Here is a 16,397-nt window from a genome sequence, read left to right as displayed (position 1 = left end):
CGTATGATACTGTATTATAGATTTTAATATTATATAATAGAAAATATATTATAGATTATCTATGATATATAGTAAATATATACATAAAATAATATATTATGGTTAATATATATTTTATTATAAATTGCATATATATTATATATAAATAATATATTAATTTTATATATTAATACTATATTAATTATTATATAGTATTAATATATAATATATTATAGTATATTATAGGAACTATTTATATAGTTCCTATAATATATAATATAGTAAATAATCTATAACATACAATATTTTTATATATATATATTATATGTAACATAATTTCTTAATGGTTCTTAAATGGAACCTCATTGTGACCTGGGCCCTCAAATGGGGCCATTTCTAAGACCCTCAGTGCTGTGGGAAAAGAATGTTTGAGTTCTCCTTCACATGAGACACCCCTGCTTTAGCAAAACACCTTTTGTTTTAATTACTTGTAGAGATATTGGATAGAAAAGAGAGGTCATTGATGATTCAGTGCTGCTTTTTCATGTCACTTCTGCAATGTTTGTGTCCTGGGCCAACCCTCTGCCACCTGAAAGGTTTGAGACAAAGCCCTGACCAGGACAGAACTTCCCCACTGCAGATGTTGGGTCAGAATTTGAGGGCATAAAATCACCCATCAGAGTTCCCATAATTGTACCAGAATTATAAACTCCTGCTTCTGTTTGTTGGAGCAAACCTCTGGGTTTGTCCTGTAGGATGTGCTTTAGGGCACTCCAGGGGACTCCACACACACCTTGAAGGTTATTAAACCTGCCACCTTTTAAGGTTATTAAAACCCTTTCATTTATATAACCCTTATATTATTAAAACGCTGCTTTGGTGAAGTCCCACGTGCTCCCTTTGCCCAGAGTCTGCAATTATCCTTTCAATACATCACATTAACAAGGATAAAAAGATGTTGCTTCTAAGTTTAACAAAATACTGTTCAATAGGGGGGAAAAAAATACCCTGGAGGAATACAAGCAGCATTTAGAGGAATTTGATTAAAACCCCAACACTCCTAAGGCCAGGCAGTGTTCAATAGTTTGTTTTATGGAATGTGGTGGGATATTGTACTGGACAAGCAATCCACAATTCATGCTGCTTTCTGCTTAGAACCCGGCAATCAATAAAAGAAAAAAGAAAAAAAAAAATCAATGTTTCTTTTAATAAGTATGCAATGAATAACAGCAGTGATGCTACTGGAGAAGAGGGACATCCAGAATGACTTCTAGGAAACTGAGACACTTCCCCTGCAGCAAAGAAAATACTGTCAACTGCATGAGGATGCAGGGATACATTTTGGAATATCCTATGTAATTAATTAATATTAATATTTAATATTAATTAATAAATAATTAATATTAATAATTAATATTAAAGTACACTTCAGGTTCCCAACCCCAATATCATTAAACAACATTCACTAAATCACAGTTTTTGTGGTACATTTTGGAATATCACAGATAATTCAGGCTGTTAAAGTACACTTCAGGTTCCCAAACTTAATATCATTAAACAACATTCAGTAATAACACTCTTTATAATACATTTTGGAATATCACAGATAATTCAGGCTGTTAGGTTCCCAACTTAATATCATTAAAACCCATTCACTAAGGCAGAGTTTTGTATCAGCTGTGTTTGTGGCAGAATATTTTAAACAGAGATTAATCAAATGGACACACTCAGAGACTGGTTTTGTGTATTTCTCATTTTGCTGAAATTTATCTGGCACGTCAGATATCCTTTTCCTTTCCCTTCAGGCCTGTTTAAAGAATAACTTCTGATTATCTGATAACAAAAGTAAACAAGTACATAAATTATTTTTCTTTTCCTGAGTGGGTCTTTAAGCAGCTTTCAGCTCCGAGTCTCGCTGAGACACAAGAAGGTGCCCTAATGATTTTTCAATCAGTGTGATTAAGTGCTGTCTTTAAAACCCTTTGTTTTCTGGGGGATTACAGAGGCAGAGCAGCACAACCCTGCCAGTGTTAATGAGCCAGTAACAGCTCACCGTTGGAAAACCAGGAAAAAGCAGGAAAATGCAGTGGGATCAGCAAGGATAAAGCAGCAGCTCCTGAGCCCAAAGCCTGCTCTGAGCTGCTGTTTGCAATAAGGAAAAGGTTTTCTCCCCCACCATCACCAAACACTGCTCGAGTCAACAGACCTTTGGAGCACCCAGGAGGAAACTTCTTTCCTGGGGATGTTGAAACCGTGAAAAATGCTCAAAAGTCCTGATAGTTTTTAGTAATTTCCTGTGGTTTCTGGTCGGGTTTTGACCTGTATTTGATGACTACTTTGGAATGTCACGAGAACTTTCAAGACTTTAAAAACACCCTGAAAATAATCCCTCGTCATTTCACCTAAAAACTGAGAGAATTTGCTTAAAGGCTTTTTTCAGTCTCTGCTTCTCTGCTGATGAGCCCAGGGAAAGGATCACATCAGCAGGAGAAAAAAAAAAAAAAATTTAAAACCAAAATTCTGTTTGTCCTTGAGGGATCTGCTTTTCAGCCAGGAATTGTGTCAAGGAGCTGAGTGTGAGGAACAGAGGGAATATCAGACTGCACACAGACTGGGATGGAACTTTGCTGCTCAAACTGCTCCACTTCCACCCCTGAATCACAAAATAATCGTGATTAAATTAGACATTTGTGAAAAAAAATGTCTAAAGATCACAGGGGATTCAGAAGTGCAGCCTCTGTCTGCTGCCTGCACATCTTCCCCAAGTGATCCCAAGTGTGTGTGGAAAACTTCCTGCAGGATCTGCCCCCCAAAAATGTAAATTTTCTGCCCGAAATCTTTCCCCTGTGCTCTCACCTGGCCTCCTGCAGCACTGCTCCCATCACCTGGCGTTTCTCTTGACATTTCAGGTCTTCATTCACATCTGTCCCACCAAAGATGATCCCAAAAGGAATTCTGCTGCCTGCAGAACAACCACTGCAGTGAGGACTTGGCCAACAGGGAATGAGCAGCAGTGAAAAAAGACATTGGTAATGCTGAATCGCCTCCCTGAGCCAAAATCCTTGAAAAGGGAACCTGGAGAAAGTTGATTTTTTTTTAAATTGATTTTATTTTTTTAATTATTTATTTAGGTGGAGTTTTTTAGGGTTTTTTTTAGTTGAATTTTTAACTTTTTTACTGTAATCCCCACACACAATAACTCTGCACTGTCACAGGACATCAAACCAAAAGGCAAAAAAAAGCACGTTGCTAAAGGTGGAAAACGTCCCACAGATTTCACGTGTGAGTTTGAAAGTTAAGCGAGCTGTAAAGATCAGGATTGATTAGCATTGCTAATTTCCTCATTGCTAAATGAGAGAGCAAGCGACAAGAATGAAAGGCTAATTCCCACCCTGGCCAGTGGAGGATTTCCTTGGCATCTGCTGATCTCACACTCCAATGTCTGCAGGGGAAGGGAATTAATGTGCACTATCAAACGCCCCTCATCTCCCAGAGCCAGAGTGTCTGGGATGCCATAAAAAATATCCGTCACCTCTTCAATAAACTCAAAAAGTAAATAGTTGTTATGTCACCCATTGCGTGTGTGTGTGGTGTAAACAGAATTTCCAGGGTGAGGCCCCGCAGATCAATGCTCTGGCAGCAGTGGAGGGAGTGCAATCAGCAATTTCTACATCTTCCAGGAGCCAGGAATCCTCTGAATCACCTTTTTTTCCTTCCAGAAGCCTGCAATAGCTTTTACACTTGGACTGTGATCATCTCAGCAATTTACCCTTCCTCTTGCCTTTCAGAGACTTTTTGGTTCATTTTTCTTTTCAGTTACTGCAGGTATTTTTTAGACGAGTGTAACTGATTTATTTAAACTCCTGAGCTGTTGTAAAGCATCAGGCTTTTCAGGTCACTTGGGATTTTCAAAAGGTAATTGCAACAGCACTGGGGCACTGCCAGGCAAGTTAAACTCCAACAAACAGTTTAAATTCAACTTGATCTTTTGTTCCTCAGCAAAACCCTCCCCAAAAGATGGTTCTCAGATTTTCTATAAGCCTCTTCCAAAACAAGTCGAGGTCTTGTCAAAAACCCCAATCACCCCTATATTCCAACAAGCCTTGATTCCTACGTTAGCAGAGCTCATTTCACACACTTATTTCGGGTTTTGCATTTTAGGTGCCTGCTGAATTCAGAGCCCCTTTGGCACAGAAGGATCCCAGGCACAGCAGACACGAGAATTCACCAACAATCATCGTTCAGACTTTCTGCAAAGGCACCAGAACAAACGGGGAGGGGAGCTCTGAAATCTCCAAACCACCACCCCCCAGAGCTCCCCCTGGGGTGGGATGGAAGGATGGAATTCCATGCCTTTGTGCCAGGGGATGGATTTGTACAGCACAAAGGTGGTCTCATAAAGGATGCACACACTTGCAATTTCAGCAGCTGACAGCCTCTGTAGTTTTGAGAGCCTCTGTAATTCTGGATCAGTAATGGCAGGCTAAAATTGTGTTCTACATGGCTGAAGAGGAGAGAAGACTTTATTATTTGTCTGCTAACATCCTGTAGTTTAGCTGACAGGAATGGCATTTCATGGCAAAAAGCCCTGACTCGTTTCTGAGCAGAAAAATCAAATTACCCTCCTTGCTTCCTTCCATTTGACCCCAGCTCTACTCAGCCAAACCATTTTCCTCTGAAAAAACCCACATTTGCTGAAAGGATCCTAATTTTAAGGTAATGCCCTTACCTTGATGTAGTTAAAGTACTTAATTATGAAAAGCACTATGTGGTTTAAAAGTACATTTATTTAGGTTTTTCCTGTATCAGATCTCCTGTTGAGGGAGATTTTTAGCATTTCTGGACGTCTGCTGAAGTGGATAAACAGAATGAGGCTTTTCTCTGTGGGTTTATAGATTTATTACAGTTGGGATTCCTTCTCTTCCCTCACAGGACTTTTGTTTAGGAGGTATTTTTATTGCAAAGAAAGGAGGTTACCTTGCAGCAGTCTGCCTCCTTTATAGAGGTGAATGGCCAGGGCTGCATCAAACTCCTCTGTGCAGGTCAGATTTGCTATCTCAGCTGCACTCTCATACAGGAAAGCATCCTTCAGAACACAGCTGTGGCCTGCAGCCTGCAGATGATTCCTGCATCATTGCAATAAATAGAAAAAGAAGGGGAAAAATCACTGTTAATTAACTTTACAGCACATCAGTGTATGAGGTAAGCTTCATCAAAATGGTTTTTCCTTTAACTTTGCCCTGACTTTCAACTTGGTGCCATTTTTGTTCAAGCAACAAGGAGAATTGAAGTATAAGCAAAAAAACTACACAAAATTTACACCAATTCCTCCAGAATTTCTGCTTGAAAACCCTCAGTTCCAAAAAGGGAAAAAAAAAACCCCCAACAAATCCAAGGACAAACCCCTCCCAGTCAGATTCCCTGTGGTTCCCCACAATGGAACATAGATGCAGAGACTTCCAAAGTCAAGAAGCTGGTTGATGACACACAGCTTTGCTCCTCTCCCTGAAACCAGAATCAGTTATCAATGTTCCCAACACCTCAGGCAAAAAAGGAGAAAATCTGTCTGCCCACATGGAGAATTTGCATTGCCAATACCATAAAAACACCCCAAGTATGAATTCTGCTTTTTCCACGTTGGGTTTTTATTTCTGACTTATTTCTCATGGTGTATTAATTGTTGTGGCATTAAAATCCTGCTAACTCATTGACTTCCTGGATAATGTCAGCTCTCATTTCCTGATTAGTTCGTAGCCTCCCAAGAAATGGGATTTTCTGTCCTGCAGGAGTTAGTCATCACTGCAGAAACTGGTGCTGAAAGTGCTGTGAAATGTCTGCAGGCCTTGGAAGGAATTTAGCAGCACTACATCAGAGAACTCCACTGGCACAACAGATGGTGCTGGATTTGTTCCTTCCCTAAAAAGAAACTCCTTTCAACTCCACCATTCGAAACAAGACCAATAAATGATGATAAATACTAATAAATAACGGTATTCAGCCACATTTTAAGATCCTAATTTACACTGTTGAGCAATTATTAACCCCAGTGGCCCCACAAACAGGTTCCAAGCACCTGCCTTCCTCTTGAAAGGAATCATTTATATCTAAATCATTTATATCTAAATAATGATGCCCAAATCTCCCAGCTGTGGAGAGAAAAAAAATGTCTGGGGCAAATACCTGGGATGCTCCTGCATGCATTCCAGAATTCCAGATGCTCATTGAACAGTCCAAAAGGACTTTTTTTCCCCCATCAGAATTCCAGGTACCATAAATCACCATCATGTACACATCAGTGTGGTCACATATCACAATTAATATGAAAATAACTCTCTCAGGACATCAGGAAACTCAGCCAGGAATTCCAGTCAAAAGGGAGGGGTTTATTTTTAATATCCTAGGGATGACAACTTGTCCTGCCCACTTTGCACAGCTCCAAATGTCCCAGGGGGATGACAGCTGTTCCTGCAGTGGAGAGACAGGGACTCCCTCAACTGTTCCAGGGCTCAGAAATTGTCTATTACCTCTGCTACTTCAAAATATGGGAGTTTTTACAAATTTTTTTTAATTCTACTCAAGAACACTCAGTAAAAAATTTACATACATCTTTAGAAGGTCAAACAAGCAAATACTCCCAGAATAATTCAAATTCCCTGGATTTAGAGAGGCCTCGATCCCCTAAACATTTCCATTGAGTTTGATATCATCAATCACAAGCTCCAGATGATTCATATATGGAAACACACGTGCAGAAGCTGAGTTATTAGGTACTATTTGAGCACTGAAGTTTACAGCCTTATTTTCATATTTCCTAAATGCCTTTTCATCTTTATAACAAAAAAAAAAAAAAAAAAAAAAAAAAAAAAAAAAAAAAAAAAAAAACAAAAAACAAAAAAAGCAGCCTGTGATTTTCACACAAATGCTGTCACCAAGGAACACGAGTAGAGAGTGCTGCAGGGGGGATTTTGGGGATGCCTGATGTGTGTGTGAAGCCCCAGATGGCCCTGAACAGAGCCCAGGCAGAGGAGACACGTTTTCCATTTCTCCATTTCTTCCCTCCTCCTGCCAAACGTCTCTTCACATCATTTCTTCATTTCAGAAACAAACACCTCCTCAATGAGAAGCACAAACTAACCCAGCTCCTGGGAATCGAAGATGACACTGAAAATGTGAAATCTCAAGGCTACATTTTTCCCTCTATCACAGTTCTTAATAGAGGAGATAAATTCCCCAGCAAGTGTCTGAACAAACACTGATTATTGCTGGGATCTACGATTTGCCTTGCCATGCTTTCCCTTCCACTGGAGCTCTCAGGGAAGTCAATGCCATGGCTTGGGGAAAATTATATTTTTAAAACGGAGTTGAGCTGTCAGGTCCCAGATTTGGGGTGTTTTTCCACGCAGAAAGCACCAGGAAAGCATCAACTTTGGCCATTCAGGAACTGTGAAAGAGCATTTTTAGGAGTTCATTCCTCTGGTCACTGCTCACACTGTGGTATTTATTATACCCACCTGAAGATTGGACAAAGGATTTCCCAGTCCCACTCATTTTAGCACTCAGGAAATTAATTTCTCTTTTGTTTGGTGCACTTTTCAGATGCTTGGGAAACCACAAAGCTTTACAAGTGAAAATTACCAGTGAAACCTCTGGGTGTTCTCTGGATCTCTCCTGTGAGCACAGAGATGCTGCTAAAAGGCACAACCCTCTTCTGACACATTTTCACTTTGGGATTTCTGTCCAAAACACAGCTTTTTCTCTAACACACATCCAGGAAACACCAAGAGATGTTTTGTAATGTTGAATTTTTTATTCCCTACATAATTGACTGCTACTTCTCACTTTTCCTGGCCAGCAGAGTTCCCTCCTTCAGCACGGATCTGCAGCTCACAGGTTTTCATACAGGGAAAGGGAATTTTAGAGCTCCAAACACAGCCTGGCTGATGAGGAGGCACAGGAGGTAAAAGTAAGATTATTTTTAAGGTATTATGGCTGTGAAACTCGCTCTGTTTTCTGTAAAGTCTTCCTCTCAGAAACATTTACCTTCTACATTTCAACTGGCACTGATTTAATGGAATGACTCGCAGACAAAGAGTGTTTGATTTCCAAAAAGTTCCCAGTAGGTGGATACACTGACAACTCCTGAATGGCACAGAACAGGCTCCATCCAAAAATATTAATTATCTCTTTCCCTCAGCTGTCTGCTCTGCACAGCAGCTGAGCTCCTGCTAAACACAGCACAACTGTGGAAAGGAGCAGAGTCCCACAAACCTGCCTCCCACAAACCTGCCCACTCACAATTCCCACCAGAGCTCATCGAATTACAGGAGTTAAACCCTGCCTGCTCTCCTGTTTGCTTTGGAAATTCTTTTTTTTTTTAAATATAATTGTTAAAACAACGCGGCCTTCGTTTTATTTCCCTCTCAAACTTCTCCTTGAAGCAATATAGAAAAATTGCATTGGCAGGAGGGAACGAGGAATAAAACCCACTGTGAATCAGTGAATCACATGCAGAGCTGCAGGGATGTCCCAGCAACTGTGCATTGCCTGCAGGGATGTCCCAGGGATGTCCCACACCCGTGCATTGCCTGCAGGGATGTCCCAGGGATGTCCCACACCCGTGCATTGCCTGCAGGGATGTCCCAGGGATGTCCCACACCCGTGCATTGCCTGCAGGGATGTCCCAGGGATGTCCCACACCCGTGCATTGCCTGCAGGGATGTCCCAGGGATGTCCCACACCCGTGCATTGCCTGCAGGGATGTCCCAGGGATGTCCCACACCCGTGCATTGCCTGCAGGGATGTCCCAGGGATGTCCCACACCCGTGCATTGCCTGCAGGGATGTCCCAGGGATGTCCCACACCCGTGCATTGCCTGCAGGGATCTCCAGCACCCGTGCATTGCCTGCAGAGATGTCCCACACCCGTGCATTGCCTGCAGGGATGTCCCAGGGATGTCCCACACCCGTGCATTGCCTGCAGGGATGTCCCAGGGATGTCCCACACCCGTGCATTGCCTGCAGGGATGTCCCAGGGATGTCCCACACCCGTGCATTGCCTGCAGGGATGTCCCAGGGATGTCCCACACCCGTGCATTGCCTGCAGGGATCTCCAGCACCCGTGCATTGCCTGCAGGGATGTCCCAGGGATGTCCCACACCTGTGCATTGCCTGCAGGGATGTCCCAGGGATGTCCCACACCCGTGCATTGCCTGCAGGATGTCCCAGGGATGTCCCACACCCGTGCATTGCCTGCAGGGATGTCCCACACCCGTGCATTGCCTGCAGGATGTCCCAGGGATGTCCCACACCCGTGCATTGCCTGCAGGGATGTCCCACACCCGTGCATTGCCTGCAGGATGTCCCAGGGATGTCCCACACCCGTGCATTGCCTGCAGGGATGTCCCACACCCGTGCATTGCCTGCAGGATGTCCCAGGGATGTCCCACACCCGTGCATTGCCTGCAGGGAGCTGCAGGAGCTCCCACAGCTGCCCTGGCCGAGTTCTCCCGTGGGATTGTTCCCCTGGCTCTCAGGGTGAGATGAAATAGTAAAAACATCTGGATTGTTGAGTTACTCCAATAAACGCCTCAGCTAAAAACCAGCTCTCCAGAGGAATGATAAAGGCCCGCTGAATTTGTGTGTTTAATTCTCTCCCAGGTGATTTAACTCTCTCACCTGGGGATTTACACCGTCTCCACTGGCCAGCCCATGGGAGCCAAAACAATCGCTCCCTCCCCAGAAAACATTGACATATTGGCAAAAGAGTTAGTTTAAATCTTTCTAATTAACTTATTCATGCCAGATTTCTATTCCTCCTTACCACCAAGGAACAGAAGATGAACAAAACATTTTAGGGGGTAGGGAAGAATAATTTCTTCTCTTCCTTGACACCCCTCTGATCTCATTTCTAAGGCTGAACAATGGTTTTTTGACAAAGCAAAGACTTTCCCTTAGTGCTGTGTTCTTTATTCATTGCTCATCTTTTTTAAGGTGATTAAAATTATGCACACCAATAGGAATAAAGCCCACAGCACATTCATTATAGCACTCGTTACAGCAAGTCGATTTTTAGCCAAATTAAATGCTGGTACCTCTGTCACCACTTACTTTAAGCTCAGGAAATGAATATCTTATTTATGAAAAGAGGAGGCAGTTATTGGAAGAGCTGTGGTGTCATAAACAGAGTATACACTGTGAAATTAAGCCATAAAATTAATCTATGCTGGCGAGTGTTCAACCCGGAGACAATGTCATTGTTTCATTTATATTTAACCAAAAGTTCAGGATTAAAAAAAAAAAACAAAACCGAACAAGTAACTTCCTAAGCACATGCACAGATGCAGCTGAAGCCAAAACCAAACTGGAATATGGATTTTATGTGCATTAACACACATGACACAAAGTTTACCACATGCACATAACCTCAGGTATGGCAGATACATGTTAAAAGTGACACAGCCAAACCTTTGGCCACACATATGGATTTTGTGGTTTGTTTGGGTTTATTTTTAATGGCATAAAGTCTCCAGAAAACCAGTATTGGATAGAAATGTCTGCACAAGATGGTTTTAGTGATAGACTTAATTCCTAGCTAATACTCTTTACTTTTTCCCTGATCACAATTGTTTTCTTGCCCTGAAGGCTCACTTACATTATTCCAATAAATAACATTTACAGCAGGTGATAAGACAGGAACTGAACACGACACAAGTTACTCTCAAAGGCTATTTCTGCCAGAAGCCTTCACCCAGCTTTACTGGGAATGTCAATTAAATTTATCTTTCATTATTTTCTTTCTGTTTGAAGGTGTGTGTGCATGAGCAAGCAGGGGCCTCTTTGGGGGAGGAATTGCTACACTTTGGGGAAGAAATTCCCTACACTTCCTGAGAGGAATTCCACACTTTGGGGGAGGAATTCTCCACAGCTTTCTGTCAGGAATCCCCTACACTTTCTATGAGGAATTCCCACACTTTTCTGCGAGGAATTCCCTACACTTTCAGGGAGGAATTTCCACACCTTTCCATGAGGAATTCCCTACACTTTCTGGGAGGAATTCCCACACCATTTTTTGAGGAATCCCCCAGAAGCACCAGGACACTGCAGTGGGTTGCTGCTCTCTGCACAGGTCACTGGAGATGTGCTCACACGGCTGCAAATAACTGCATTAATGTGGTTTGATGCTAAACCAGCTGTCAGCTGAGCTGCTGGAGCTCACCAAGCCTATGCCCTTTCATCCTAAAACTCGTTATTTATATTCACTATATTACCAGTGTAAATAAAAGACAGTTTGATATAATACCCTGTTTGTTCTTCTGGCTTATTCAGAGTTATTTTAACTAGAAACAATAGAAAACCTGCTTTCCACTACATTAGCTCTGAACAGTTCCAGTCTAAATGTGTGTCTGACTTCCCTCAAAGTGGAATTGGAAGGAGAAGAGAAGTAAATATTTAAGTTGTAAAGGTAAATAACCTTATAGAGGAAAAAGGAGCAGTGATGTCCCCAAGAATAACGAGTTTTGCATTATCCAGTGAGAGCAAAGGGTAACACACAAAAGGAAATGCAGAATGTCACAGGAATTCCACTGAAATGTACAGGCATAAAAATAGGTATAAATATACATATACACATAAGAATTTAGTTGTTTTGTCTCCAAATTTTAGTAGCAATTACTATTTAAAAATACCAAAACCTTCAGCTTTCTCTGGTCTTTATATCTTCAGTGCCAGCAGATGTGTTCCACCAGCACCTAAAGAACAACCAGAGAAACCCTGCAGAGGTGTGAGGCTGCACTCGGGAGGACACAAACAGTGAAAACTTAATGTCTGAGGGTGTTTCTGTGTATAACATCGCACGTGAGAGACAGCAGAATATCCTAAAAGATTCACCTGGCGATAAACAGCTAAACTGTGGATAACTTTTGGATAAGATGAAACCAAATTGTTATTTTGGGCCTCCAAGAGGACAAAACCCTTGGGAAATTGTTACATTTTTATAGTGACTGTTTTGTTCAATATAGCTCCGATGAAGCCCCGGCAGCAACGCTCCCAGCCCCATCCTTTCCCCACGTCACGGGCAAGGTTAAGCGGGGACACGAGGAGCATTTGCCCGGTTCTGTCGGCCCGGGCGATGTCCCAGCGCTGAGCCCCGGCTCCTCGCTCCTCCGTCCCCAGGGGAGCCGGCGGTCAGAGCCCGCAGCGAGGGCACGGCCGGAGCGGCTCCGGCACAGCTGCTGCCGCAGGACGGCTCCTGTGCCCTCGGCACGGCCCCTGTGCCCTCGGCACGGCCGGGCCCTGCTGGCCCAGGGGCAGTGAGGGCACACGGGGCACACGGGCATCGCCAGCCGTGCTCCGGAGCGCTCCGGGCACCGCCGCCTGCCGCTGTCTGCGCCGGGAGCGGTGCCGGGGAGCGCTGCAGCGGGGGCGGTCCCTGCCGTGTCCCCGGCATTATCCCTGGCCGTGTCCCCATCCCCGCCGTGTCTCCATCCCCATCCCCATCCCTGGCCGTGTCCCCATCCCCGGCCGTGTCTCCATCCCCGTCCCCGGCCGTGTCTCCATCTCCATCCCTGGCTGTGTCCCCATCCCCATCCCCGCATCCCTGGCCGTGTCCCCATCCCCGGCCGTGTCCCCGTCCCCATCCCCGTCCCCCGGCCGTGTCTCCATCTCCATCCCTGGCCGTGTCCCCATCCCTGGCCGTGTCCCCGTCCCCATCCCCGTCCCCCGGCCGTGTCTCCATCTCCATCCCTGGCCGTGTCCCCATCCCTGGCCGTGTCCCCGTCCCCATCCCCGTCCCCGGCCGTGTCTCCAGCTCCATCCCTGGCTGTGTCCCCATCCCCGGCCGTGTCGCCCGGCCGCCGCCCCCGCACACGGCCGGCTCTGCGGAGCCTCTCGGCTCTCGGGCAGCGCACTGCGGACGGGCCCCGCTGCGGTGGCCGGGGCCGCTGGGCCCGGGGAGGCTGCGGGGACATCGCTGGCTGCGGGCCCGGCCGGCACAGCCCCGCGGGCACGGACAGCGCTGGGTACGGGCACGGACAGCGCTGGGTTCGGGCCCGGCCGGCACAGCCCCGCGGGCACGGACAGCGCTGGGTACGGGCACGGACAGCGCTGGGTTCGGGCCCGGCCGGCACAGCCCCGCGGGCACGGACAGCGCTGGGTACGGGCACGGACAGCGCTGGGTTCGGGCCCGGCCGGCACAGCCCCGCGGGCACGGACAGCGCTGGGTACGGGCACGGACAGCGCTGGGTTCGGGCCCGGCCGGCACAGCCCCGCGGGCACGGACAGCGCTGGGTTCGGGCCCGGCCGGCACAGCCCCGCGGGCACGGACAGCGCTGGGTACGGGCCCGGCCGGCACAGCCCCGCGGGCACGGACAGCGCTGGCTGCGGGCCCGGCCGGCACAGCCCCGCGGGCACGGACAGCGCTGGGTACGGGCCCGGCCGGCACAGCCCCGCGGGCACGGACAGCGCTGGCTGCGGGCCCGGCCGGCACAGCCCCGCGGGCACGGACAGCGCATCCTTCCCCCGAGGCGCGGCACTCACTGGATCCTGGCGGCCGTGGTGGCGTTGCCGGTCCGTGCCCGCAGACACGCCAGCAGCAGCAGCCTCATAGCGGCCGCTCCGCTCCGCCCGCAGCTTCCTCCTCCTCCTCCTCCTCCCCCTCACCTGCCCGCGGCTCCCGGAAAGGGCCCCGAGCCCCCGGGGATGGGCCGGGTGGCCGCGGGCACAGGGCACCTGGCTCCCGGGCAGGGAGGTTCGGGAGCCTCCCCACGCCTCCGGCAGCGCTCCGCGTGTGCCTTTGTTACTCAACCGCAGCGATGACGCGCTCGCATCGCGGTCCGGCAAACACTGATTCCAAGGCCTCCCGACAGGAACACCATCACAGCCTGTGCCTCCTGAGAACATCACAGCCTGTGCCTGCCGACAGGAACATCACAGCCTGTGCCTTCCGAAAACACCACAGTCTGTGCCTCCTGAGAGGAACACCACAGCCTGTGCCTCCCGACAGGAACACCACCGCCTGTGCCTCCCAAGAGGAACATGTCTCCTGATGTCTCCATGTGCCTCCCAGGAGGTGCTGGTGATGCTCGGGGCAGTAATACCGGTAGAAAAAAAAACTGAACGTGGGTAAGATACCAATCACCAGCACAGGCAGAGGAATGTGCCCAACGAGGCAGTGAGATGGTCAAAGACCACTCCACACATCAGGAAGCAGAGCCAAAGGGGTGTGAGACCAGGGAAAAGGTCTGGCAAAAACCCCACAGCAAGGCAGAATTCCATTATACAACAAATGAGGGAAGACAAAAAGAACAAACCTGAACTCCAGATGGCAAAAAGCGTATCCCAAAGCACCAGGCCAGTGTTCAGGATAAAAGGGCCCATCCCCAGGAGGGAACAGTCAGAAACACACAACAGCCCAGGAGCAGCAGGCAGGGAGGTGAGAGGCCACTTGAGGGGGTGTGTTGGGACACCAATAGCAAACAGGTGGCTGATGGTACATTCCCACCTGAACCGGTTTCAACACCTAGTAAAAGTATTGACACCAGGTGTATTGGTGGTGATAAGGGGGGCTGAGTGGGCAGAACAGTCACTTTTTTGATCAGAGCCTCCTCTGATTGCCTGATTTAATCATCACACAGCTGCCAGCTTCCCCAAAGGCTGGAGAACACAGGGAAAAGTGATCTTCAGAAATTGTGGTGGCCTAAATTACTCTTCAGATTTCAGGGTCGGGTAGGCAGAGAAAAATACGCCACATTCAGAGGAATACTGAGTTTAAGAATTTTTGAAACAGTACTTCTTCCAATAATTTGTGTGGATTTCTGAGGCTACAGGTGTTCTGGAATTGAGGGTTTAGAAGTGATAAAAACTCACTGCAGTGGGTTCTGGCAAACTGTAAACATTTTGGGTAGGCAGGCTGATGTTTTGCTAAGGAGTCAATGCTGCAGAGCTGTGCTAACTGCATCTCAGTTATCACCCAGATTCAGCACAACATTCTTTAGACCACTCCAATCTCCACTGGAATGAAACATTTTGGCTACAACATCCAAGAGCAACAAACCTCCCAGAAATGCTAAAAACAGGGTGAATGCTAATCCAAGGGTGGGCAGAACCAAACAAATGGTTCTGTCACTGTTCTAGAAAGCGCTTCTGGCATGAAATCCCACTCCTGGTGAGATGGAGAGGGCTCTTGTCAGCCTGGCCACGATTCCAGCCTTCAAGTGGCACATTTGGGATTCTGAGAGGTGGGCACTGCTGCCCAGTGACACCTGAAGGTGTCATGAAGCTTCCAGAGCTTCCACAATCTCCCCCACAGCACGTGGTGCACCACAGCAGGGAGGTCTGGCAGTGTGTGTGATCCATTACAGCCTGTGGAACCAAAGAGGGACATCCTCCATGTGCATGGCCTGCAGCAGGATAGCTGACTGTGGCTCAGAAAGTCACCTTTTGGCCAAACAAAAGCTGTCCAGCATGTTCAGTGTGCCACACAAAGGAGATAAAAATGCAAACGTTAAAGTAAGACAAAGGCTGCTCCGTGAGCGATGAGGAAACTCAGCTAGTTGTCTGGGAAATAAAGAGGAAATAAAGGAAACACTCAAAGAGATCTTAACGTTTTTATCACTATTTATGGCAACTCTGGCTTTATGCTCTATAGGCCTTGACTGAAAAAAAAAACAATCTGGAAATGTCTTGAAAATATGGAGATGCATTAATGTATTCCTTTATAGACACAGCTGCAGTCACTGTGCTCAGAGGAAGGGATGTATCAGAGTGAAGTTTTAAAACACACTGTATTGTTTGGAGGAGAATTAAAACCTCCTTCCTGAGCTGCTACACTGCCAGAGAGAATGTCTGGGCTCTAACAGTAACTTGTGAATTTTAATGAGAGTACTCACATCCCTATACCTGCTAAGTAACATCTTAATGTGCATTTCAAGGAGTGCTCAGCATTATCAGGTGTTTGGACCAGTTTGGGTCAGTGTAGAAACCTCACCTCACTCACCAAGGTAAATTATGAAGGGCCTAAAACATGCAAATAAGACACAATAAACCAAAATGTGCTTCATTACTTTGAGTCTCCAGAAAATCCCACTGAACTCCTCAGAATGTGCCATCACAGTTAAAATGACAATGCTGTGTCAAAAGGAAAAGACAAAATGTAATTTTATTACAGAATTGGTCACGTTACAGTCGTTCACAAAGAGATGTCTGTACAGCTGGGTGCCTTTTTTCCTCATTGTCCTTTGTCATGAAATTTGTTAACTAGATAAGAGAGCAAATATATGTAATGAGTCGTTTTTATGGCACATGTTATTTACAAAGGCCCATTATGAAATTGAATATATTTACTTTTCCAAGCATCGTTTGCTCCACCACCAACAGTGCTCCAAAGTCAGTCATGCCTAAATGTTTGGTCTGTAACTGTATGAT

General features: G+C 46.3%; 1 protein-coding gene across 2 annotated transcripts in view; it reads right to left on the bottom strand.

The window, feature by feature from the left end:
- Positions 1-13,611, bottom strand: part of GLT1D1 (glycosyltransferase 1 domain containing 1) — a 38,793-nt gene extending 25,182 nt beyond the window's left edge. Inside the window, exons 1-3 of one of the 2 annotated variants that reach the window (XM_066331774.1) lie at positions 13,512-13,611; positions 4,957-5,105; positions 2,836-2,941 (exon numbers count right to left, since the gene is read on the bottom strand). In XM_066331774.1, the coding sequence (XP_066187871.1) occupies positions 2,836-2,941; positions 4,957-5,105; positions 13,512-13,579 (323 nt within the window). In that variant the 5' untranslated portion in view covers positions 13,580-13,611. The remainder of the gene's footprint in view (positions 1-2,835; positions 2,942-4,956; positions 5,106-13,511) is intronic. The other variant, XM_066331773.1, reaches the window with a different exon arrangement.
- Positions 13,612-16,397: the final 2,786 nt, after the last annotated feature.

The sequence above is a fragment of the Sylvia atricapilla genome, chromosome 17 (genome assembly GCF_009819655.1).
Source record: "Sylvia atricapilla isolate bSylAtr1 chromosome 17, bSylAtr1.pri, whole genome shotgun sequence".
Taxonomy (NCBI): Eukaryota; Metazoa; Chordata; class Aves; order Passeriformes; family Sylviidae; genus Sylvia; species Sylvia atricapilla.
The sequence above is the reverse complement of the archived record's forward strand: the minus strand, read 5'-3'. Positions and strand labels throughout refer to the sequence as shown.